Raw genomic sequence first — 26,720 nt, 5'->3', positions numbered from 1 at the left:
TAAGAAGCTATCTGACGAATCAAACTTTTTACGCTGAAATGAACGTCATCTTCAGTTTCAGGGAGGCAAGTCCATCGGATGTATTCAAAGCTTTTGTATTGGTGTGCATTTAATTAGGATTTTGTTTTCTCAGCCGAAGATGTTATCTCAGCCGAAGTTCAACATAAACTCTATGCTCATAACTTTTTAGGTTTTTTTGAGACTGGCGGGGATCGAGCGTCACATCAGCAGGTGGTGGACGCTTTGTCCATGCGGGGCAGCCTAATAACATTATAATTATAGTCTAATAATGTATAGGCTATGAGATTTAATGAACGATTTATTTTAAATTGTGTAATTATTCCTGTAGTAATTCTCGGTAAAGAATCTAAAGGCTGCAATTACGCTGGAGTTTGGTTCTTATCCTCATTTTAACTAAATTATTAGATCGTTATTAGACCGCCGATTTCCTTTTTTTTTTATTTGACAATTAAAAAAACCCTCTTTTTAGATTCACCTCTACAAAGATCTGATTCCTATATTGAACGAAAGAAATTCCTATATTGTACCGAAGCTTAGGGTTCCGCGTCACGGCAGTTGATCGATTGCAAAGTCGGGCTGTTTTGAGAGCTGCCTTTATCTGGATTGAACGTGCATTGAGCAGGTCTATCCCACGAGTGTATATCCGAATTGTACTCTAAGGCGGTACAAGAACTAGTTTGCATGCTCAGTATGTGTTGAATCTACGTAAGGTTGAGAGAATTGACGATAATATGTGATTTACTATGCAATAGTGATAAAAATAGAACATATAGCAAGCTTACTTATGGATTCAATAATCTCGTTCATGCCTCAAGAAAATGGGGCTATTTCAAGCAGATCGTTCTCGACAACCAGCGCTTTGATATTATCTGCTATCTTCAAAAATAGCAGGTTAAACGTACGCCAGCGTCTACTGATGTGCCCAAAAAAATAGGATGCGTAACGACCTGACATAATACCAGTGAGTTTTACACCGAGAGTGCGAATTTCACGCCTTGCATACGACCTGTCTCGTACTAGGCTAACAACAGGAAGCAGGGTTTTTGCGCGCAAGTAAAGGAACCTTTCTTTGGAAGAGGGTTATATCGCACGACTGCGATGAATCGAAAATCTAGACAAAAAGAGAGCACCCACAGAACATTTTTTCTTCGAGATCTTCTCCATTAGCTTCAATGGCAGAGAGAGCAACGCGAATAGTAACGCTAAGAATAGTAGAAAGCATTTAAGCAATAGCATAGAGCCTCAGTGGCAGATGTACGGCCGGCATTTAGAGACTTAGGGGCAGATTTCATTGCAGTCTTCTACACGTGCAAAACGCATTCGTCATATTGGAAGTGCCAACTTACCCAAGTCTTGTATCGTCAGAAAATTCATGTTGATCTGTCATAACACAGAGAAGGAAACAGGAAAGCAAGTTGGGTCTGAAATGAGTAAGTGACAATGAAGTATGGGCCATTTCTCCCTCAGGGTAATAGAGTTACTCAAACCAAGGCCACTCTATTGCAGTAGGGAAAAGACGAAAGCAGCTTTTTTATAATTTACGCTGCCACAACATTGAGCATTACCACATAGCTGTAACTAGTACTACTTTGCACTATCTGCCAAAAAAAGCAAACGGAAATGGGCTGACAGCTGGGACAAGGTCGTAAAGGGGACAATGAATCCATATTAAACCAATTGGTTGCTAGGCCAAGTAATGAGATTTTAACTTTCCAAGCAAGACAACACTTGCCTTAAGGTACACAATCAACCAAGTAAAATAGAACATTTAGCATCTCTTTAGAAAACCGAGTAAACTGGATACGATCTCAGAAAGTAATTTGGGGAGACAGTATCATAGATTATTTTGAACCCTGACGGTGGACTTTTTCGTCGAAATGCTTGATCCATGCAGAAATACATATATTACTGAAGCGACTCTCTAATAGTTACCGATAAAAGAAAATACGCTTGCTTAAAGTGTTTTGGTCCTTGAACTGGAATAATTTAGAAAATAGCAGTTTGGCTGATCTAGTCCTTTCAGTAGAAGTTAAGAAACGCCGTACGTGTACAGACATTTTCAACTTGAAACGCTGATGTTAATAATTTAAATCAAAGGTGTAATAGTTAGCAGTGCAATATCCGAAGTTATTTATGCATTTTTCTGAGAGAAGTTGTAGGTTAATCACTCTCGACTCACCTCTTCATCTTTGAGAGTCGCTGGCCAAACATAATACAGACGTATGACTAACTTAGCAAATTTTTTATGACAATCAAGCTACAGCTGAAGCCGTCCGCTTAAAAGCTTGGTACTGGTTTATCGCACTTTTTTCACTATACGAAATGAAAACGGTTTATTTAGAAAAAAAACACAGCCATGAACAACTTGTGCCTAAATCTAAGAGAAATTTAATTTCCAGCAGAGTAGAGCATTTTGATACACACAGAAACGAATCCATATATATCGTATGTCACTCATGATGCGTACATTACATGGATTAACAAAAGACTAAAGTTGAATTTCTTACGTTTTATGTCAGAAGAGCCGATTAATCGAAGAGTTAATTATGGATACCTAACGTTTAGTAGAGCTCGCTGCTACAAAGGTGCACCGATCCTTTCGGACGATCATCCATCAGTCCATGCATAGATATCTGATGCAGAACAGTAATGCTCAGGTGGGGATAGGCAAACGAACAAACAACATCGAGTAAAATAGAACAAGAGCGCTCTTGCTACACATGACTTAGTCATGACGGGAATGCTCATTTATCTAAGCACACGTCTATTATCAGTAGGATGTATCGTGCCAAGCATTTCAAATATTGCCCTTCTGACCGGGGAATATTGTCTTCTTTGCCTGCAGATTTTACCCGCTGATCTTTGTATTGACTAGGTGTACGTATACATGGCAGAGTTCATTTGTTGCGCAGGGTGGCCTTCCGACTGGTATGCGAACCGTATAGGTAAAATCATAGCACTGAAAAGATAGCAGCTAGACATCCGAATGAGAGAGCAAATAAACAAATACTGCTTATAAATAATTGCATTGAAATTCCAATTACTATAGGTTGAATATAAACTGTGTTGAAAAACAGATTGATGCCTCTTCGTATATTATTCAAGCTTTAATTATACGAACGGTATACATGATTTACTAATACCTATACGATCGGAATTTTTTCTGTGCACTGTAGGCAGTTTCCTTTGACAATGTCTCCCTGATGCATACGGCTCCGGATCTGCTATGAAATAGTGTTTAAAATAAAAGGGAATCTAGTTAATCTAATAAAATTAAATCAATTTTTTGCGTTAAGGATATTGAAGATTACGTTTGCACAGATGGACAAATTATGTAAGCCAGCCTCGTTCGACAATTTACAAAACTATACGCTTCACAAGATCTGCAACAATTGGAGTTACAAGTCGTTATACGTTCGTAAACGGATAACGTAGCACGGAGAATGCAGATGCATATTTGTAAATATGCTCTCCTGAAGACAATAGCATATTGTATAACTGATTTCCTAAATGAGGGCACAAACCAAAGGTCTCAGAATGCAGAGATCGAAGACTCTTACTTGACCCCTCTATGAAATCCCTGCTATCTTATACCTGTAAACTGACTCTTAGCAGTGTAATAAAACGGGATGTATAAGCATGTTGCCTCAAGCTGAGCGAGCCCTGCCTGACGCCTAAGAATACACTTGTTTTATTTTCGGCTTTTCTTGTACCAACGAGCCCTGGTTCTTTTGCGGCGTGTCCAACACGTATTTGTAAAACGGGTGCGACATTGATGTGCTGTTGCGTAAAATAATATAGCGATATAGAACAAAAAACTTATCCTAAAAATTTAAAGAGAGCTTGATTAGCGGCAAAAAATCTTTGACTATTTTGTTACAACAACCAGTAACCTCGCTTAATGGATGCTGCATGACCTCTGGGAATAGTCCTCAATGAGGTTGCCAATATACCTTTCTCTGGCTCTCGGCGCCACGATTGCGACCGTTGCAACTCTCCCTTTAATTGAAGGAGATTTGTGCTGTAACTTTTACAATTTTCGATTGTACTACAAAGTGTTCTTGCTATCATTGTCTGTGGTGCATGATACACTTGCCCATAAAGTGGTATATTTACAGAGACGGTATATCTAGCTGGCGATGATGATAGGTTAAAGAACTACGCCCACCTGTACACGCGTTTATAGATACGAGGACAACAGTAGTTTTTCATTCGCGCTTGTCAGTAAATTTATAATTGAATCTCTCCAAATATTTAGCAGTTCCTTAATTATCAAGGGTCTTCTCGTGAAGAAGTGTAGTACCTACTGGTTCATAGTACTCTTTGTAGAGCATTTTTATATGTTACTGCTTGTAATATGTATATATATATATATATATATATAACATTGTTCTGACAACATGTAGAATCTAAACTGATTTTACCAAGAAGTAGTTAAGTATAGGCTCTATGTTTGTGGTCCATTAAAATCGTTGTTACACATTGTTTAATGACATACCAGCAAAAAGTAGACTACATTTGTACTTTTTTTTTATATGTCTTAAAACGACGGGTGTTTATATATATATATATATACGTATGTACCAAGATTGGCACTAAATTTGTTTGTCGTAACAAGTATGCTTTCATCCGCTACTTCTAGCGCTGGCGAAAGTCAACTCTTTCTACAACAGAGCAGCAGACTTATTACAGCGAATAATAGCGCGTCGTTTTTCGAATCAGCGCGAAGACAGTTATGACCCAATTTCCGCCCGCTAGACAAACTCCCACCGAGATTACAAACGTCAGAGCTCACTCCAAATCCGCAGTGTACGGCCTCGCAAGTTACCATACGCTCGTAAAATAAGAAAGCACAAGTCGGTTGTAGCGTAACATGGTAAAAAAAAGGCCACGACGGTACGCACTTCAAAGTTAATCGCCGCTGTCAGAAGGTACATCCCTAGAGATTCTTCTGCTTCGATCAGGCTGTTGGTAGAAAAATTTTATGTGAATCGAATGTAAAATGTCGCAAATTGTTTATAAACATTTTAGGTACATATCGAAAAAATAAAATACTGGGAAAAATGAAACCGAGAGACTTGTCTGCCATTGTTTGCTACCCAATTCAGACTTTCTCTGACAAGAATTTTGTTACTTTTGAAGCACGAGTAAACCACTGACATTATTTCTTACTATCCAAAACATGTCCCTATCGTAGAAGCGCATGTTCCGTAAAGTTCATATTTTACATGTACTTTACAATGAAAAGAACGGCATGCTGTCATGCTTTTTTTAGAAGGGCGATCGGATCACTAGGGAGATTTATCCGCGGATAGTTGAAGTGTCCGAATGAAGATCGTACGTCTTCCAATAAGATAGTAAATTGCCGCGTGTCTAATACGGCATGCTAATACGCATCTACCGCACGAAAACAAAAAAAAGCAACCCGATTAATGCGGAGTTGGCCGCTTAAGAATACAGTAATGTTCTCTGGCGAAATCATATGGCCACCAAATTACCTGAATTCTAGCCCGTTGGACTACTATGTTTGGAATGTTATTTAGCGAGAGTCCAGTAAGTCGTGGCACTTGCTCGTGCCATCAACCAAACGTTAGCAGAATTGCAAAGTATATCGCGGTAAATGATAATTACCTCAGATACGCATAACCCCGAAGAACGACACTTTTGGCACATGTAAACATTGTGTTGAAATATTTGTTTTCGTTTAGACACAGCCAGGGAAATAGTATAAAAAGTCTTCATGTGGGCGCCCTACTCTGCTGAGATATATATATATATATATTTTTCGAGTGTCACCATCAACAATGGATGGTAACATTAAAAGAATCTGAAAGAAACGAACCTTTTCATTCAGGCCCTACTAACTGATTAATTCATTATGTGTTTCGCTGTCATTCTCCACGACCTTTTTCTACCTCTCGGCCTATTTATTTATTCCTTCCCCACAAAAATGTTTAAATTTGGCTTTGAAGCACTCGTCCAACCAGTTTTGGGGCTCTCATACTGCCAAATGTACTACTACAAAATTGATCTGTCAGTTGTCTGAACAGGTGGTACTCCGTCAGCGCACTGACCGTTTTGTTCCTCTATTTCCGGCGTGTAGTCTTCTTTTAGTACTACCAACGCGAATAAATAGTTTTTCGTGGAAGAAGATCTGGCTTAATTCTGAACATATATCCCGAAAGTATTAATTTCCTTTGCCTCACGTTGAGTTGGAAATACCATTTTGCGTCGCTCGTAACAATCCTGTGTAGATATTTGTCATTATGGCCGCGTATTGCCAGGCACCGAACGAAATGTTAAAAGGCAATGCGAAGCCTTATTTCCATGATAGTGCAGTAGTAACGTGCTTGCCGTCTGAGGTTAAGGACACTTGAGGTTACCCAGGCTTAATACCTGGCGTAGACTCTTCATTTTGTGCTAAACGCGTTCATAAAAAAAAAAACAATTTTTCTAATTTAAATAAAATATTTTTCCCATTTTTAAGAGCACTTTGCTATTACAAAAAAGACAAAAAAATTAGGTTTATTTCTTTACGTGTTTACTTCAACAAGTTATATATCTGTAAAAATAAGAATATCTTCGTCTATGTGCATAGAGAATATACATCGTACAAGGCACGACTGTTGTTTCGGGTTAGTTCGGCAGTTTTTAACTTCGGCAAAAGGCAAAATAAGGTCGAAAATGCAGTCTTTTTTCAGAGGGCGTATGCATCTTTGTATGCTGAATGTAAGCTAACATTTCATTCACTTCCATTCATCTGTTATCACTCACCAGCCTCTTGGCATAATCATACATTGAAATTTTACTTGCTCGGATGTTACGCCGAATATAACTAGTTCGAATTTTCCGTAATTTTTAAAATTTCCGAAAATAATTTTTAAAAAAAGTTGCGCCTTTAAAAACAACAACGAAAAAAGATACTTGCCAGCGGGAATTGATTAGTAAGACTGAGCCGTGGACTAGTACAAGTGCTGGATAGAGAACTTATTGATATGGAACATCCGAATCCACTTGAATTCGGCTGTTAACATGCTTGTTAAGCAGCGACAAAAACCGACATCTAATATACGGCATGTGTCACTATAGGAAAGCGTCAACCTACTTGTGACGGCGGCGCTTTCTGCAGTAGGCCTTGAAATCAGACAAAAATCCCGAGCGTGTTCCTTCAAATTCCGCTTCCTCCTCGCGTTCAGCCTCTCGTTCTAACCGTAGGCGAATCTGATCTAACTTCACTGTGCCCGGATCCCGTCCATTTTCGCGAAACTCCTTAAATAATTGAAATATTAACTTAGCGCTGAAAAAACTTTCATTAACCTCGATGATTAGAATGTAAGAACGTCCCAGCATACAATGTATAATAGGTCTGATTTTAGACTCATTTGTTTTCCTTTTATGCTTCTCTGTTCTCAATACGTTCTAACAATGGATGTTAAATCAACAGCAACTACATGGAAAAAAAAAGACGCCAATTCTTCAAACAGATAATAGATTACTAATCTATGTCTAGTTACTGACCAAACAATACGTTTCTCTATGGATAGTTTTCTTTTTGTGCTTTTGCTCTGTCGAATTGTCAGAGATCAACAAGGCACCTCATACTCTGAAGATAGGATCTTTAGGTTGGATCTAACTATACAGAAAAGGGTACAAAGTTAGAACATAGAGACAGAGGGCGCAGCTAATGCAGTTTTTTTGTCGTTACTAAACCTCATTCAAAGGCATTTCCTCTTTTTGCCACGGCAAGGGAGAATGAGAACGAACTCCATCGTTTTCGCCCTAGTCCCCTAGTAGCCGAGTTTCTCCCCTTGTAGCGTCGTTGTCTGCCTGCTGCTCCATCGCTCATCGATTTCAAATCTGTCATTCGTTGTCGCTTGCTTTTGACGTCGGCGTTCACTCTGTTCCGAAACGCATTCCTCCTTGAGACCCCACGGAGTTCATCTCTGCCACGGTTCGCCTTTTTGTCCGTCCTACTTCGCGCCGAAGTCTAGACTCTTTCTGAGATTCAATGTGATTTTCTTCTTCCAAAGGTCCTTGCAGCAACAGTGGAATAATCCGGCTGTCGACCTCTTGCTTTTTCTCGCTTAAACATTGTTGTCGTTGGTACAGCATGACCCTCGCTTAGTGTGACCTTCATTCCTTTTCGTATGGCTCAGCACGGTGGTGTTGCCACATCGAGGTACTTACCCTCAATGGTGCTACTCTCAAACACTGCGCCTAGTGTGGGGTGATTTTATGAACTTCGAAAAGATGGAATTGAAAAGAGACGAGGAGGAAAACGAACTGCATTACGAAGAACAGTAGTTCATGCTCGTGGAACTTCCATCATCAAATGATTCGATACTTTCGAGCAACAAAAACAGGAAATATTCGTCTATGCCTTACCGAAATGTGCCTATTTTTTAGTTTATAACCCCTTTTCTGACCCTCTAATGATACCAATACAATTAAATTGGCTTAGCTCTAATGAAAAAGACTATATCATCTTTTGACGTATTTAACTAGACAGAGCCGCACAAGATAGATATGCCTTGGCATATGCTGTAATGGTTTTTAAGCAATACCCTATCTTTGAGAATAAACTATCTACCCTTAGTAGTTTTCCACCGTTAACTACCAATTTTTTTTTTAGTTAGAATAATAATCTGCCGCTGTTCTCCTTCCGATAATTTCTACGAAGCGACCAAGTTAATTGCGATATATTAAATTCACTAAAAATCAAACGCATAGGAACACGGTTCTAGGTCTCCGAACAGGCTTTCCAGTTCATATACAACGGCACCTAGCGAGCTCCAAATACTAAGGCGTCAAGTCATTATTTCATTTTATTATATCGTAATTTAACATTAACCAACATTTAATTCAAGCTAGTATATTGAATTGTTCGTTGCTGAGACCTTTGCTAGAGAAAACGTTCAATCGTGTCAAGTCTTTTTTTATATTTCAAGTTCCGTTATGTTATTTTCAATCGCCAGAAATGTCTAAGTATGCAGTAGTATAACATTATCGTATCTTAAAAAGCAACGTATACGTTATAATTTCTGTTCTTCTTTAAAGATGTTTATACCATGAGTCGTATATATGATTGAATTCTCGTACGACAGACATTCGCGTCACAGTTAGCGATGCAGCTATGAATTATAATTATTAGCTAATTAACATGAGTCATAAAATAAATCGAAGTGACATAAACAACGTAGTTTTTGGTCAGGGAAGACGTTTCACAGGCAAACTTGTTATAGATCTACAAAAACGTCTCCAATGCCTACCAAAAAGAACGTGCTTCGCCAGTAACCTTGCTTGTTCACCTAAGAATATAACCCTGTCTTGTCCGTAAATTAATAGGGCTATATCAGTCTGCAAACCCAAAAGCAATGCGATTTTGGCAGATTCTATACCAAAAAGACATCGGTCAATGGGTTTGGCTAGTATTTATTTCTTCATACGACGATGAGATATCATTCCGCATGCCTACGCATATGCTGTACATGCCTAAGAAAATTAAAGCATCAATGCCTAAAAGTTTTTTTAAGCCATGATAATTTACGGGCTAGAGAAAAAAGCAAGCTAAGCATCGCTTGGAGAGTCGGAAATCGTAAGATATTCGGGTTTCATGTGAATTTTGTTTTCTGGATATGAACTAGCTTTAAAAAGGTCTGAGTTATTTGCCAGACATATTTTTTGCGACTGACTGTTCAAAATCTAATAAGATAGCCTTCTAGGAGTTCTAACAATATAGTCACAAACTGCTCCTGTAGTTGAGCAAAAGCAAAGTACAGCGACGGCTATTACTCTACCTTTTTTTGAACCGCATAAGACGAACTTTTGTTTTTGCTAAGAATGCTTAGTGTCTCTGCGCTACGTGGGGAAAAGACCAACAGGTGTCGCTCCGAAAAACGGGGGAATCGGCACTCGAAACTGTTAACTGAGAGAAGCGTTACTGCAGTGTACAAAATCAATTGGAACAGCAGTTTTACCTAATAAGCTTTAAGATAAAGATGCTACTACGAGTAGAGGTACGGTAGTGTACAACCACTGTGTACAGTATTTCCCGCATACACTTCATCAGAGATGCATCAGAGATCATGCTGCCATCAGAGATCTCGCCACAGAAACGAAAGGAATCATCTCAGTCCTTCTTCTCAGCTGCGTGGGAGCATTGTCGATGAATGTAGGCAAGTGTAAGAGGCTCTTTCTTTTCCGCTTACGTTTCCGCTTAGAAAATCTCCTCCAAAGGCCTTTCGTCGTTTATCTCAGTTTGGGAGCATTTAGGGCCGTTTCACCCGCGGCCAACGCTGCCACTAACCGGTATGCGTTTTGAAGCTTGAATCAAGAGTAATGTCGCCGGTAAGGTGTTGAAGGTGTTTAGGGCACCTGTCACTCGTTCGTTTCGAAGTCGCCGTCTTGTTCACAAGGTCGCTTGCTACCTTCCGCCCTGAAGCGGCATACGAACAGCGGCAATTCAGTTGGCGGCCCCGCCAACTAGAAGCCCACACGCACACGCAGGTTTAGACAAGCAAAGATCCAGCGCCAGATTTCGCTTCGAGAACATACACCACCGGACATAAGTGGGTGCCTGCTGAAGCCACTCTATCTAGCACGCAATAGCAACACGGTCTGTAGGACGAATACGGCTCCAAACAGCTAGCATGGTTCAATGTAATCGGCAATTAGAAAAGAAAATTGCTATAGAAGAGTACAGATTGCTACTCTACTACCATCAATTCAGTAAATGGTGCATTGAGTTTATGTGCCTACAATAGCGCAGTGGCAGTCCTGTTGAACTTGACAGGTCATCCTGCAGGATGACAGCGTTGAAAGCAACGATACACGCGCTCTGTAGTGACCGCACCATGATCTTTAACCTTTTCTCTTCTAAGCTCAGTACATGCGAGTGGGATCCAGTGTAGCGCTATGATTGTAATTGTGGATTATCTCAATAGTTTTAAATGTTGAACACCGACAAATGTACTAGCCGCGCTATGGCCTTAGCTCACTTACTGAACGATACATTTGTTCATACGTCATCTACTTATCCAACTATGCCTCATAGCAATGCTAGATGAACTTCAATTGTTGCTTGAAGGCTTTTTTGTTATATATATACATATATATATATACGGATCTTACTTATTCCTTGACTGGCATCTTCTGCCGCCCAATGGGTTTAACCTTGCGCTCATATAGCCGAAAGCGTGCATATATTTATAAATTGATAGTATTGGACCCAGTAAAAAATCTATATGGTCATTTGAAATTTATTAACACTTTGTTATTATAACAAAATATAGTCTAACTAAGATGTGATAAATTATGAATTTTTTGAACTGCAAATTAAAGGGATATATATAGACAGAGGGGGTACGAAGTAAAGAAACTTTTAATGGGCTGTTTGTTTCAAGTCGCATACGTTCATCCGATATTTTTAACATGAGGTGATCACCAGTTCTCTGTAGAACAAAACAACAAACTCATCGCAATGAATATCAATGGTTCGTTTTCGAAATTTTAGCGAAGACCAGCTGTTATTCAACCTTTTACGCTGTACTAATCCCACTAACATTAAAAGCTCAATTCTCATTGCCAGTAACACTAAAAAAGACTTCCATGAACTAGCGCGGAAGATGTCCAGTAGGCTCCAAGTCTACAGGGCTTAAAATCTCATCGAAATGGCTTGAAGAGCCATTTTTAATACACCTAAGTTTTTGAGACACAAATTCACGGCAATTTTAAAGGGAAGTATCAACGTACAATATGGTCATCCGGGTAAGGTTCAGCTGTTTGTCTTTTTCAAATTTTCCGCCTCCAATAAATCCATAATAGTGGTGGATGGTGGTTATATCAAATGAACATGACTGTAAAAAATAAGACTTCTAGCTCATGGAAAAACATATGAGTTTTTTTTTGCTCATCTGTTGTTGCTCGGACACAGCGTTAGAAAGGAACCATGGAAAACATTTTCAATTTAGGAACACGGTTTTGTGCATATGTACATACAGACATCGAAACTGATTGACTTTATAACTGCGCGTCCTTAGCAGACGGAATTTTGGTAGTACATACTCTATTCTTCTAAAAACCTATGAGTGAAAAGCGTTGATTCTACCCCGAAAGAAACGACGTTGGAAGAAAAGAATGTCTTGAAAATGAACACTCAAGAGTCAAGTTATTATTCCTTCAAGGTCAAAACGCTAAACGGAAACCTTAAACGAAAGCACAGCACGTGAATGACGCAAATGCTTCGAGAACGGAAACTGGAGTATTCAAGGCCAGCGAAAGGGTAACCAGACATCGGGGCCAAGGGACAATAAAGCATGGTCGCAATCAAGAAGACTTTTCAGGAAATCAGAGTTCGTAGTCTGAAGGCTCTGCTGGCCGAAACTGGCTTTTCACATGTAAAAGTATTACAGAATTTTAACTAAAATACGGGAAGTGGGCAGAAAAATCATCCCCGATTCATTGATTCCCAACCATTCGGTGTAATATGTTCCACGTGCGATCCGTGGAACTTTAATCGACAAAAATCCGCTTGAATTATAGGCGTGGTATGGTTCAACGTCTATCGCCAGCCAGACAAGGATCAGGTGAGAAAGTAGCGTCGCCCTCATAAAAGATAGTTAGGTCGCAGTGTCCAGTGGATTTGGGCCTAAGATGATGATGGTACCCATAATGCATACCAGCGGTATTTGTTACTGTGAGATACTCGCCGACAATGAAACAAAGAATGCACCTCGCTGTCTTGATTTCTTCAAGAGACGCATGACCATTGGCACAACAATCGGAAGTAAGAAGTTTGGATATTTGATTAACAAGTCAGACCTCGTGAGCATGCCTCAATTACTTACTGGATCGAGCAGAGTAATATCCAGCATTTTCTTTAATCAGCCTGTTCTCCCGGCCTAAATCCGCGATTACGAAGCTTTCCATGCCGTAAAAAGGGCAGCTGCCAAGCAAGCACATCCAATGATTGATTTACTTCGAGAAACAATAGGGTAGAAAAATTACACAAGTAAGTACGTGAGTAAGTACGAATTGTAAGTGTATGGGTGTCGAAAATACGGCAAATATGTAAAAGTAAAGGAGAATGCTTGCAACACATACTAAAAATTCAATATCTTTGCCCAACTAGTTAAAGGTTGATCAATATATGTAATATCGTTGTGAAGTGCACGGCAAAGGGTAGCAGCAACTAGTACCAAACAAATACTCAGTTATTCACGTGTGTGACTGAGGGCAGAAGCATTTTGGTTCGAAGATATACATTCGGAGCGTGCACAGACAGATGATGATAATCGACCCGTTATATAAAACGTACGACCAATGAACATGTAGGTCTAGTATCAAAAGAAAAGTTCTTTCAAACGTCTTCATCTAAGCTAGAGGCTTTTTTTTTTTTTGTAAATATTACAGATAGCTGAAAAAAGCCGATAAACGCATTTTTATTGCGTTGCCAAAAATGTATTTGTAAGGGTTTTTCCTTAGGCGAAGCAATTTCATAACTTTTCGATTCTAAAGTTTTCCAGACACTACTACGGCAAACCATGAAGTGCGAGCTTCTACTCGAAGCCATACAGCATCCATAATATATAAATGTGACAATTGAAGTTCACGAGTTAAGCTCAAATCGGATATAGATCAATATATTTTAGTTACTTGATCTTACATACATAGAGTTATTGAATAGAAGATATGAGGAGGTAGGTCCGTTGTTTTTATTCCTTTCGACCGTTAGGTGAAAGTTGACTCAGTGGAAAATCTACGACAGACATGACAACACTAATAAGCTGGCCACCAACATTGAAATGAGTAACCTATTATCATCCTGAAGAAGAATCATCCCATCATCAAGAAAAATCCACCCCAGCACTTCTAAAAAGACGAATGAAACCACAGACTGAAATGTTGCGCTGACTAAAAAGGAAGCACCTATATTCTGTAGACACAGGTGGATACAGCCTTCCATAAGTAGCCGTCAATTTAGACAGTTCCTTATTTCGATAAGGGTATTACGCGAGGCAGCAAGACTGTCTATCCATACATAGACTTAATACAGTTGCGTTACCTGCCCTGCATCATAGTACCTATCTATGCCAACAGACATATTATACGGATGGCTGTCGCACGGGCATAGACAAAGCTCAGCAAGAAACCTTTTTGCTCATATTCACCATATGGCAAACATATTAACGCATTATAAAAGAGCCACAGAATCCTATCGTCATCAAAGGAAAGACTTCAGTTACATCGTTCTCGTATTAGACATTGAGGTATTTTTTAGTATTCATTTGAGTAGCTGCGTTCAACTATTGCCTACTCGTGAAGTAAATCAGTGAATAACGACACATGAGATGTAAGGTTTCCAATTTGACTTCATAGTATACTTACGTCTGATACTATGACACTCTTAACGAACACTTAAAGGTGATCAGTTTCCGTAGAACTAAGCAAGGGCTATGAGCGCGAATCGGTCCAGGATTGCCAGGTGCCATGACAACTCTGATGCACTTAAAACGCTAACGGGACGATTTACATAAATTACCCCGTAAGCATGAATATAATGTATTTATCTGTTTCTATCACATAAATGGCAACAAATAGCTCGTAGAGGGTGATAGGGAAGTCATCAAATGCCGCTTACTTATCGGGGCCAAAGTGTGTATAGTCATAGTAAAGAAGGCTTCAGTGAAATAATACTGAAATTCAGTATTATTACTGAAAGGCGCATATTGAGACATCATATACATATTTCAATATGAATCTATGTTTGAATATCATTCACATGAATCACTAGGATTCTACGTAAAGCCTAAAATGACTCTGCTGGTTTATCTCTTGACGCATTGTGCAGCGACTTGGTTCATTACTAAGTCATATAATAATTAATTGCGCAAAAATTCGAATTAAGACGTATCTGAAGCTTTGTGTTGTCGCATTTGTTTTTTTTGTCGTTTTGGCACATGCGCTGGCGTACCCTGTAGATGCCAGGATCAATGACAGATATGCTTAACGATAAAATCAGGCAAGAAAGCAAAGGCAAGAAAACTTGCCGGACGAGAACGGGCAACGTTCGCTCGAATCAAAGCCATGTTTGGGAGGTGGCATGCCTTCTATCGGCCTCGGGAATCGTGCGACGTTAGCCGTGTCCCCGTCATTTGCAGCCAGTGGCATGAGCTATTGAATTGACGAGCGTATCTGGTACATATGGTCTAGGAAAACAAAAAACAGACCCCGACCCGATGCTATCTATCTGATGGCCGATTTACATAGCTTGCGAATGTCCGACGCTGTTCATTGCCCTTTTTCGTTTCGCTCACGCCGATCGAATACTCGCACGTTCCACGTTTAGGAAGAAAGAGGCAGCGATTTCAAAAATAGTAATAGTGCAATAATGACGTGTTTGCCTACAGAATCTACGAACGCGTGCGTGCAGAACCAGGCACAGACACAGCTAGGTTTGTACTGGGAACCAGCCTTTTAAAGCAATGCGTAGCGATGTAGGTTCCGAACGTAAACGTCGCGACAAATCTGCATTTAAAAGATAGCACTTTTCATTTAAATCAAAGACTGACGAATTCTACCAAGGTATCAAACTCAGTATTTCCTAGAAAATGCCGGAAGTGAGCTAGAGAGAAGAGGTTCACATTGACCATAAAAATTCTATCGAAAAGTTCTGGTGTTGCATTTTAGGCTGCTGGTGATCACGCGCATTTACGCGTTTCGTAACCCATTTTCGTGCCAATCTCAACTTGTTTGGTCTCCGTGGGGTTTCAAGTTTCGTACTTTTCACACCCTAGGGGGTGATTTAGCCTTTCCGCACTACTATACAACAAGTAGTTTCGCCTATTCGGTGCTTTGCACCGCTGAATTTTCGACAAACTCATGCTCGCTCTCCCCTACCCCAGTCGTCTTGTATTGTCGCTCGGGCTCTTTCACATAATAAAGCTAGCACACGTTCTATGCTCAACGCTAGGTAACGGCAGCACCAGGATCGAATGGACTGCTTGATGAAATCTTTTAATTTTTTTTTTTGTTCATTCAATGGAATATGTCGCGTCATGACCGACTAGTATATTTGGTAACCTAGCGTACAATAATATTATTATAGGCATAAGTGGGAAACGTTGTCCATTGAAAAAAATTGATTTTTGTATTTTTATTACTAGAATATGGTCCACTGCTATCAGCGTTTGTCGTAGAGTACCGCTGACAACCAGGCTAATGGCAATCTGTTCTGTATTTTCACTGCTACGTTTAGTAGTAGTTTGCCCACACCAGAGGGCATCTATAGCCAACAACCAGTTAATAGCCCCCAAGAGATTTCCAAGCCACAATTAGATCTAGGGGAGCATCTCGATGGTGCAGTATGTCGGTATTTGGCTTAAAAATAGTGGAATGAGAACAACTAACGGACGCTGTAGAATTGATTCAAACTCTAGCTCAAACTCTGCGTTATCTCATTGGAGAACGTAATTATTATGGTTAACCAAAGTCTGCGCTAATCATAGAAGCTCTACATTAGCAATGGCAATGAATGCAGTGGAAGGTTGCCGAAACTAGAATTACCTTTTGCTAGCCTAGTCAATTTGCTTGTAACGATAATCCCAGAACGGCGATCCTATCTTAACCTATACGCTTTGAAACTGGGGACAGGAAAGCGTTTGTGACGATTTTGTATGGGCTATGAGCCGGGGTGTGCAGAAGGTTTCTGGCTACCCCACCAGGCGTATAGCGTTCCTAGAGATAAGTCTTGCCGCGTCCACCAGGAGATTACGCAGATTTAAAGACGGCATGAGGAACGGACTCCCAAGGGTACAACACGTTGCATCCCGCCGGTAGTACTACAAGCGTCAGTCTCTCAACTGCCGCCGATACCGCTGCTAGTCAGTCCCTTCTCCTTGAAGCGCGATGCTCATCTGTTCATAGGCCTAAGGGCCCACTGCTTGCTTTTCACGCAATGCCGCCGATCCCCCATCCTCTGTTTGCCTTGTGGACTCTCATTTCTTACAACTATTGCCACCCTTTTTTTCTTTGTATCTTCTGTGGGCGAGAAAAAGCAGTGGCCACTCTGAAACCGCGTCCAGTGCCTGTAGGCTTATGTGCTTGTACTAAAGCGTTTGTCCTGACGGAAGCGAATTTTTGGCCGTAAAACGTCTAAAGGCTGCTGCTACTGCTGTTCGAAGGAAAAGTGGCACCCTCAAGTGGATTACCTAATTACGCACGATGTATATATACATATGTTTGAAACTGCTAACAGAAGCAAGCGCGAAATCCTCATTTTAGAGTTGTGTGGCATGAAAAATACACCAATTAAACATCACTTATTATTTTACATGCACTCCATTAGGAAATAACTTTTGTTTATATGCTTCACATACAGAATAAACTTCTAACTTTATCAAAAAGTATGAATTATTCATAACTATAAATTAACGACTATTATGTGATCAATCCAACCTTTTACAAGACGCGAGTAAATTGAATTTAATATACACATCAACACAATCTGTTTTTTAGTAATAGCCTATAATTATTTCAATATTAGTCCAATCGTACAGCCGCTTTGAATTTTGATAACTAGAGCGCCATCCCGTTTATATCATCGACGATGACAGCTGATCGAGTATATAGGGAGGGCACAGGGAGAAAAATGGGTGAGAGGCGTGGATTGGCCTCGCAACGCCACGGTATATGGCCCACACCGTATCCCCCGACGTTTCTATGTGCACCCCCTTTTTTGACGCATTCCAGCTATATCCTTAGACCCTCTAAGCAAACCTTAGTAGTAAATAGTGGTAGCATATGTATTTTGGGAGTATCTCATCGTTCATCTTGCAAAAAGAGCATCCGCGCTATCGTCGCCGTCGCCGCTAAAACCAGCACTAATTCAAACCACCCATAGCTCAGCAACACGCACACGAGCGGATACTAAGAAAAAGTATTTTTCATGACTGCCATTTACAAAGTACATAGCCAGATCCCATTCATTTCCCAAACCACAACTCCTATGTGACTCCTGTCTCGTGTATGATACCACACTAAGTAAACTTTACCAGAAGTTTGCTTTATCGGGTGCCATATTCATTATCCGAAAGATTTGGCCGGATCATGCGGTCTATGCCTAATACGTTCAAATAGACGCAGGTGCAAGCGGCAGTACAGTAACAAATTCATAGCAGACTACGCTTTCTACTTCAGACATTGTTGCGCCGATGTAGCTAAACAAGAAAGCAGACAAACTAAGAGCTAGAGTAGTTCTTTCTTGCCTGACACGTTAAAGCAGCCGAAAAGACGTACCGCCGGAAGTTTCAATCTACCCCTGCCTCTCCTGGTATCTGTCAGTCACTGATGCTCCGTAACTCGACGAAAGCCAGCGATTTCTCGCTATGCGATCTCGATAACACCAAGACTAACATCAATGTCAAGTACCAACGCCCTTTCCCATTGTGAACTGTATCAGTTATTGCTGTGAACCACCAGCCTACTTACCATGCGTAAATAGCCATTCGTGTGAAAATTAGAAACAGGAATCAAATGATTCAAGTTACACGACAGCGAAAGTAGCTCGAAGCGATAATAAGCCCATCCCTCACGACAAGTTAAGCCACAGGTATAAGTCATCAGGCCTATTGCCAAAATATTTTTTGCGGAGGTCTTTTTTATATCTATATATGTGTCGTAGCAGATCCATTATTCCGCTACAGATTAGCAGCCTCTTGCCCCTCTTTCCAAGTAGTAGACTTTTCTATCCTGGAGCGCATAAGACAGGGTTTCCAGACAGCTTAACTAAAAATATTTCGATCAAGTATTTCTCGACGTCGGTCTTGCGACGTATTTGTTACCTTATTGTAAAATGATTCGTTATACTAAACTTGGAATGACATCTACTTTCTTATACGGTTCAAGCAGGACGAGCGGGGCTTGCCTCTCCTCCGTTCGTTACCCCCTAGAAAGATACTGGCTTTATTGCTTCTTTGTAGAACGTCCAATTTTGAGGGTAGCAATGGTACATATTAACAATCTGACCCCTTCCATAGTTTTTGTCGTCTTTAACCCTTACTGATACAAAAATATGGTTATGCCGTTGGGCTGAGACGATTAATTTCTATATTTGGGTGTTCAATATAGTTAAATGCAATTCGTGGGTTCAAGCTAAAGCGTTCTTGTTTGATAATTGCTCTTCGGACTACCCCTGAATTGTAGCAGCTCGACATAGAAGATGTCCCCTATTATGACGTCACAAGTAAAATTGCTAGAGATATAAATATGGCTACAATGTATATGAACGTCCTACAAATTCACATAAGTTGATTGTCTCACCTTTTCCAGCTGTAGCCGGACCTGTTCGAACCTCGCTTCGTACTTATTACGGGCTTCCAGTAGTTTTTTTTGCTTCATTGTCATATACCTGAAAAAGCATTCAGAATGGTTAATTAGACTTTAATAGCTGAAGTAAGCCCTGTATACATAAGGCAAATTTCTCGATTGCGTACTTCCTCATACACTATCTCGTGTTTCTATCTTAAGACAACACAATCCAAACAAACTCATCGACGAGCGATACACGTGCGTATGTTATGAGAACAATTGTCAGTAAATAATTTAGCGGGAAAATACACAAAGGCAGTATGCAGTTCATGCAAAAATACTATGGTATAGATAGGTAACTACTGTGCACTTAGTTAGTGTACGGTGCTAAGCGGTAGTTATATTCGTCACAAACCTCAAACACGTATCGTCAATCGATTATATCCAGGCGGCTAATAAATGACCAACTACACCAACGGGTACCTCCAAAGTTCCCACGCAGCCAGAGCATATGAAACAAGCAGTCTGATCGGTATTTAACCGTCTTCAGCATTAATTTGATGACCTAAAGATTCATTTTAGTAAAATGAGGACAATTACTGAATGGAGACAACTGGATGAAGTGCACCTGATGCGATCTGCTCAATAACTTCGCTTGTAAGAAATGCAGTCAAACGTTTTTCTATTAAGAGAAGAATGTTACCTATACTGCTCTTGTTTGAAAGCTCCTGCAGTCGACCTTCTGTCACCGTATCTATGGGCTACGGCAGAATTCAAAATACCTGAAAAAGTACGTCGCGTACATATCGGCAAACAGCAAAATGTACATCTAGCTTAATAGCAAATTGTATTCCAACGGCACAACGAATGCGCATCGAAAGAGTAGATGCACATCTTTGTACTTTCAAAGGGAGCACACAAAAATCAAATGTTCCGGCTAGTGAAATTATCACATTGTAAGAAATACCACCTGCCCAAAACAGACTTGTGGGTCTTTAAAATTCTACTAACTGTGAACATGCATACGCTAACACGAAAATGAATATGCTCTCTAAGCACACTAGGAAAGATTAAAAAAGCATTTCTGCCTTCGTACTTTTCGGGTCCGGATCTTTTTCTTCTTGGCAAAATAGAGCAACCACGATGCTTCTTATTTCGCCTTTTGCCAAGGAAAAAAAAACTATTGAAACAGTCCAGTACGTTCTGGTCGAATACGGCGAGAATTAACTACGTGACAAAATTATTCAAAGGTGACTTGGTAAGTTTTACGGTGGCATGTTGGGCTTGGAAGATGCACCGCAACGAGCTCTACGGGTATTTGAAATGGCGTTAACTAGCCGAGAAGATAAACTGGATCCATTCAACTAGCAGCAGCAAATCAAGGTTGTAAGTCGTGCGAGGAGCGAAATTATACCACGGTCTCGATCACTTTCAACATATTGCTAAATACAAAACAGCATGCAGTCATAATAACAGGTTCCTACGCTTAATTTTTCCAAGACGAAAGAACTGGTGTCCTCAGGATATACGTCTAGGCAGGATAAACTCAGATTTTCACGAAAAAGACATTGCTTTCCTTTTGGCGGTGCTGGAAGAATCCGTTATACTCGAAAATTCTTGAGGGAAACAAAATGGTTAACCAGGACCTGCGTATGGACCAAATAAGTCCGAGAAATGAGGCTAATTAAAAAATCTGATTGGCAATGTAGAACTAACTTTTGCCACGACAATTCCAGACCACATACGGTAAAGATCGTTAAAGCCGCTCTTCAAAGGCTTGAGTGGGAGCTTTTAACGCCCACCGTAGTCCCTAGACGTCGAGCTGACGGATTACCAACCTTTCCGGTTAAGGGCAAAATAAATTACATACAATAATACAACAAAACGGGTCAGAAAAACCAGCCGGATAAGTTTCTCAACGTCAGATCTGATTGTTTTTGACAAAATAGTAGAATATTCATTGGGAAAATGTTGTAAAGACCGACTACGACTACATAAAGAATTAATTCGTTGAGTGAAAAAGTCTCTCTTGAGAATCATATTTAGCATCTCATGGCTATGAGCCTGGCGCTACCCACATGAATACTGCCGCTGTGCTATCGCGTCACTTCGGGTACCATCCATTGACAGAGAACACGATATTAAATGTGCTTCAAGTACGAAATTCGCTTGTTTATATATATAACGTGTGTGCATATTATTTACACATTACATTTTAGCCATAACAAACAGAATAGGTCTATTTGCATTGACATTCCTATTTTGCTTATTTCCTAATACTGCGATCAATAGAGTTTGTTTTGCAATGCCAAAATAACCTAAATGAAGATTACCGTCCAGCTAGAAAATGAATGTTTACGAACAAGAACTCTGCCCTAGTGATTTCTGTTATTAGAGTTATGAGCGGACTCTTCAGCCTTGCAAGGACGCTGTATTACATATAACTCTCTGCGCTTGTAAACTATTCCGGTTATTCATGTACAACTAGAATAGAAAGAAATTATTGTCGTCGTAACAATATATATATATATATATATATATATATATGGGCCTATGTAAATCGCCACTCCAGTAGAACAATGTGTTACTCTGTGCTTGTAACGAGTGTGCACGTATTGCGCTTATGATCGCTCAGTCTAGCCGCAGTAGAAAGGAGATACGATGTTGTCGTCTAGTGTATTTAGTAGAGTTGTGTAGGTTAACTATTCATCAAGAAAACCAGTACGCAAACCTGGAATTACCTAGGAGAACTTGAACAGTTCGAAATGAGGGTTCTTCCTGCAATCGATGTCTGCTACACGTGTTTGCTATGATAAATTATGTGCGATCGTTTATCTCCTGCGCTAGTGGTGCGTTACAGGAACGATGCTATAGTAAGCGAAAAGAAGCGAAACTCTACAAGACCTAAGGGTGCACGCAAACACATATGTAGAAATAGAGTTCTGCTGCGGAAGCACTTGGACTTGTCTTGCATGTCATGTTTCCCTTTAAATTTTCTCTTTCTAGACCAACTGAGCAAGGGATAACACGCGACGATTCCTCAGGCACAGAACACCCAAGCGCACATCTTCTCTTGGTCCTCATTTTTCTTTAGGAAAGACGTGAGCTTATACCTTAACAAGAACGATGCCATCCTGCTACGACTTTACGTGTGATGTGCGTCAAGAGCCAGGAGACCGTAGGTCGATCGGTTCATTATGCTATACAGTTATCTTTATATAAGCGCACGATCCAGCTTCATATACAGTATGGTCTGTGATTTTACCAGATGGGTGGTAATCAGTAACAAAGTTCGTTTGTGTTACACTGTCGCGCATTTACAGTACTGGCCGGTATTATATCACCCGTTGCAGGTGAGGCCGTCCGTTAGTTCTGGCGCTAGTAATGGTAATAGTGAAGCAATAAAAGTCGTCAAGTTAAGCGGTGGTACGCGATGATGATATCCAGATGCGTCGAATAGAGGGGTGCGAGGCAGCCTCTCGTGGGCGGAGGGCAATTGGGGGTCGAGACGTGCATTGCGTGCAGGCACACTACGGGGCCACAATGGAACAAGCAGAGGTAGCGTTTTTGATTTGCTAATGCTGCTTTCTGCCATTTCTGCTAGCTGCTGCGATGCGCAAACCAGATTTAGAGCGCATCTGTACAGACGGATCGAAACATGCACGACCGACCGCTTCTGCGAGTGTTATCCCTAGCTAGTAGTTGCCCTTATAGTTTGAAAAGAAAGAAATCGCGATCAACGGAAAGCATCGAAATGCGCCTATAGCTGGCTGTGCATTGGCCTCCTTTCGTTTGTACTTAGATGGTTTCCGCGTACGAATTTGTTTTGCTGCTTCTTTTTATTTTGCTTTTTAGTCAAGTATTTCTCTTTTTTTTTTTTCATTCTCAGCGAGCCAGTACGACTTTTGACAAAGCAAAACAGACGCTCAGGCGATAGTAATTTCAGGCCACGGTTCTACATCAGGCCCTTGAAAGTATCCAATCAACACGGTAGTAGGTGTTTCAAGACGCTGTCGACTAAGCACCAATCGCCCGTAATCCAGCAAGAGGCGACAATACATACACGAATATATATGGTTGCTTTTTAGCATTTTTCTTTGACTATCTTGTCGTTGTGGGAGCGGGTTAGCGGAACGTCTGCCGACTCGGACTAACCTTTCAATGTAGTTCACACACGCGTACTCAACTAGGGCCGTGAACACGAACGTGAAACACATCACTACGAACCAGTCGAGAGCAGTGGCATAGTTTACTCTAGGCAACGATGCCCGTCCTCCGAAGCCCATCGTTACTAAAGTAAGCACAGTCATTGAACCTGAAAGTGTAGAGTAAAAATGGAGCAGGCACACGGATGTCGCACAGGTGCCGCCACAAAGACACCAAGGTAGTCGAGGACACAAGAAGACAACGTCGAACGACACCAATAAACAAACAAACATACATACATACACACTGGGTTAGTGACTAAGAACGCAAACGATCAGTAGCCTGCTACCTAGAACGCACCTTTCAATGTAGTTGACACAGGCGTATTCGACCAAAGCAGCAAACACAAAGGAGAAGCACATCACTACGAACCAGTCGAGCGCCGTAGCATAGTTTACCTTAGGCAACGATGCCCGACCTCCAAAGCCCATCGTTACTAAAGTAAGTACCGTGGTGGCACCTGAAACGCACACAGATATGATATCTACAAGCCCGCGATCACTCACTCAGTTCTGTCATACCACAGCTGTACATGCGTGGTCCGTATAGCCATGGCAGTCAATTCAAAGATCCTGGCCAACCCAGAGTGGCTTAACCTATAATGGCTTAATGACGACAGTTCATTTCTGGCTTCTTATTCCGCTCCTTCTTGTACTGTACATAAGTTAATTGGTTGCAAGTACAGCCGCAGACGTTAACATGTATCTTAGCGAAACTTTTGCACTGCAGCTCGAAAATTCTTTACGACTGCTTACTGCAGAGCAATTCGATATTGTTGCGTAGCTCTGTTTTCAGTTAATAGTTAGGCCACATAAAGGAGATCGATGTGTTATTACCAACAAACACATCTCTGGGTCTGCTACGATTGTCCAGCCAGACTTTCGAAAAGTCTAGGTAACACTGAATAACATTTAACTGACAACTTCCCAAAAGTTCTGTTCGCCAGGTGGTCACAGCTGGGCCAAAACATAGTGTGTAGAAATGCAGTCTGTTTCTTTATCTCTGGTGACATTATTGCTAAGCTTTTTCAGTTGTCTTTCTTCGTCTTTTAAGCTGCATGCCGCTTCGGCACTTTTACCAACTACTGAAACTCGGTCCGCATGTTGTAGACGGCACCACCATTGGCAGAAGACGATCAGGCAGACGCAGGGCCTAAAAACGGTAAGATTTGTCGACCCCTGACATATTCGCACTAATTACGTAATAGGAGTATGCCTCTGCGTGTGTTAAACGCACGGAGAGACACACACACGTTCGACTAGAAATGCTTCGAATTTAAGTATATTATGTCAACTTGTGTGGGCCTATTTAGTGGGTCGAAAGGTTTCAAACCATTAGAGAGACAATATTGGAAAAGTATCTATATTAAGGCTTTGGCTATCTACGGCTATGAACTGACTGCGTATTATAATAAACGTGAACTGAGAACGAACAGTCCGTATCTAATGCAGTAATTTTAAAGACGCAAATAAAAACATTGAACAGCACAGTGACTACGCATCAGCACGTCAAACGGAACAAGCGCTTGCTGTGACTATGGAAATTTTTAATGGGCAAATGTTTGCCTTAGGCTGAATTCGAGATTTTTCGAAACGCAAAAACACCTATGTAGAAAGGAAGTAACATATAGGCTCCTTACGAATTGAACTCAAGACTGGTAGAAATACGCATTGTAGAAAATCTTAGCACAACCACTATTTGTAAGACAGGCACCTAGAGCATATCATTTGTAGAGAAGGCACTGCTCCAACAAAGCAATATCATGTGAGAGAACGAATTTCAGCAGAAAAGAAGACAGTAACTGATACAGTCATGACTAAGCTGATAGTAATATTAGCAATAAATATTAAAGGCGTTTGTTATTGCAAAATATTATTTAAAAGGGAAACAGTCTATACTGCCAGATACTTCAAATTCATAAAAAGCCTTGTAGATATATGGTATGACAGTCGATAGTAGACTGCGTGATTACTTAACAATGACACACGATCTAGTCGCCCCCAGTAGAAGAGACTTGAGCGAAGGCCTTAACTTTCATATTTCTTGAGACTTAAATCTGTGTGATTTAGAGTGCTTCTATAGCTTAAAAAGGGCGACGCGTGGCGTACCACGTCTATCGAACAAGCCACCCATAATGAAGTAATACAAGTTGCAGGCATACAGTTGTAGAGAAACTCTTAGAAGGCTAGCTCCAATATGTAGAGGATCAAAAGGCACTTGCTATAAATATTGTTATTCCATTTTATACGACTGGAATAGCAAGTTTTTCAACCCTTTAAAAGCTCGATGAATACACAGTCTGTAGAACGGGAATGAATGTTTACTGAAAGATAATGAGTTTTTTTCTATGCATGTATAGATTTATGCATACCAGTGGTTTAAACGGTAAATCGAGAGTAATGAGCAAATTGGGCACGCTCAAATTCGTGTGCAGGCACCGCTTGCTGACCCGGGTCATGTTTTTAAACGCAGTTGTTATGTGTCCATCCAGCTTGTCTGTCCGTTTGTTCGTCTGTCGAACAATTGATGCTGGCGCATAGGGTCATGTCTAGAGGCGTGAGCGAAGGTAACATTGGTGCAGATGCCATACTGAATGTTTGAAGGTTTCTTGGCTTAGTGGCTGAAGGGACGCGGCGAGGTGGATCAGAAAAGGAGCAGGGATGACCAGCGAACACCCAAGGAGTGCGGCAGATCGTTAACGAGTTTAAGATTGCCTCAACATTAACTCATTCAATGAAATATGTACATACGAAGAAACGATGGGAAACGGAGCGTGAATATGTATCACTCGTCGTTCGGACGCAATGACGGAGGAGTCTTAGAGCATACAAGATTACTACGGCGTCCAGACTCACCACACATCTCTCTCGAATCTCCTTTCTCGCCCTACCCATCGTACGCTGACCTTTCCGATCCTATTTTTGTCTGTGTTGTCCTCGTCTTAGAAGCAGGTTACATCTTTCATCTCGTAACGAAACAAGTTCGTCATATATATGTGTATCTATATGATTTGCTCCGATCTGCTGTGGTCGTTCTTTGAAAATATGCAGGCCAGCGCGCGTGTCAGGAACGTATGGGCGTCTAATAAGCTAAACAGAGCATATCCGTGACATACATTGACCAACATTATATGCATATAATCTATTGTTGTATTAGTCGGTATAGTATCTCAGTCCTATTATGTTTCA

General features: G+C 40.7%; 1 protein-coding gene across 3 annotated transcripts in view; it reads right to left on the bottom strand.

The window, feature by feature from the left end:
* The window catches only part of LOC111271379 (gamma-aminobutyric acid receptor subunit alpha-6), a 126,779-nt gene that overhangs the window by 9,585 nt on the left and 90,474 nt on the right, over positions 1-26,720 (bottom strand). The window contains exons 8-10 of one of the 3 annotated variants that reach the window (XM_022852121.2): positions 23,833-23,992; positions 19,339-19,426; positions 7,127-7,290 (exon numbers count right to left, since the gene is read on the bottom strand). In XM_022852121.2, coding sequence (XP_022707856.1) covers positions 7,127-7,290; positions 19,339-19,426; positions 23,833-23,992 — 412 coding nt within the window. Of the gene's footprint in view, positions 1-7,126; positions 7,291-19,338; positions 19,427-23,481; positions 23,642-23,832; positions 23,993-26,720 lie in introns of all 3 variants that reach the window. The other 2 variants (XM_022852124.2, XM_022852122.2) reach the window with 2 other exon arrangements.

The sequence above is a fragment of the Varroa jacobsoni genome, unplaced genomic scaffold (genome assembly GCF_002532875.2).
Source record: "Varroa jacobsoni isolate VJ856 unplaced genomic scaffold, vjacob_1.0 contig00572, whole genome shotgun sequence".
In the NCBI taxonomy this organism is placed as follows: Eukaryota; Metazoa; Arthropoda; class Arachnida; order Mesostigmata; family Varroidae; genus Varroa; species Varroa jacobsoni.
The sequence above is the reverse complement of the archived record's forward strand: the minus strand, read 5'-3'. Positions and strand labels throughout refer to the sequence as shown.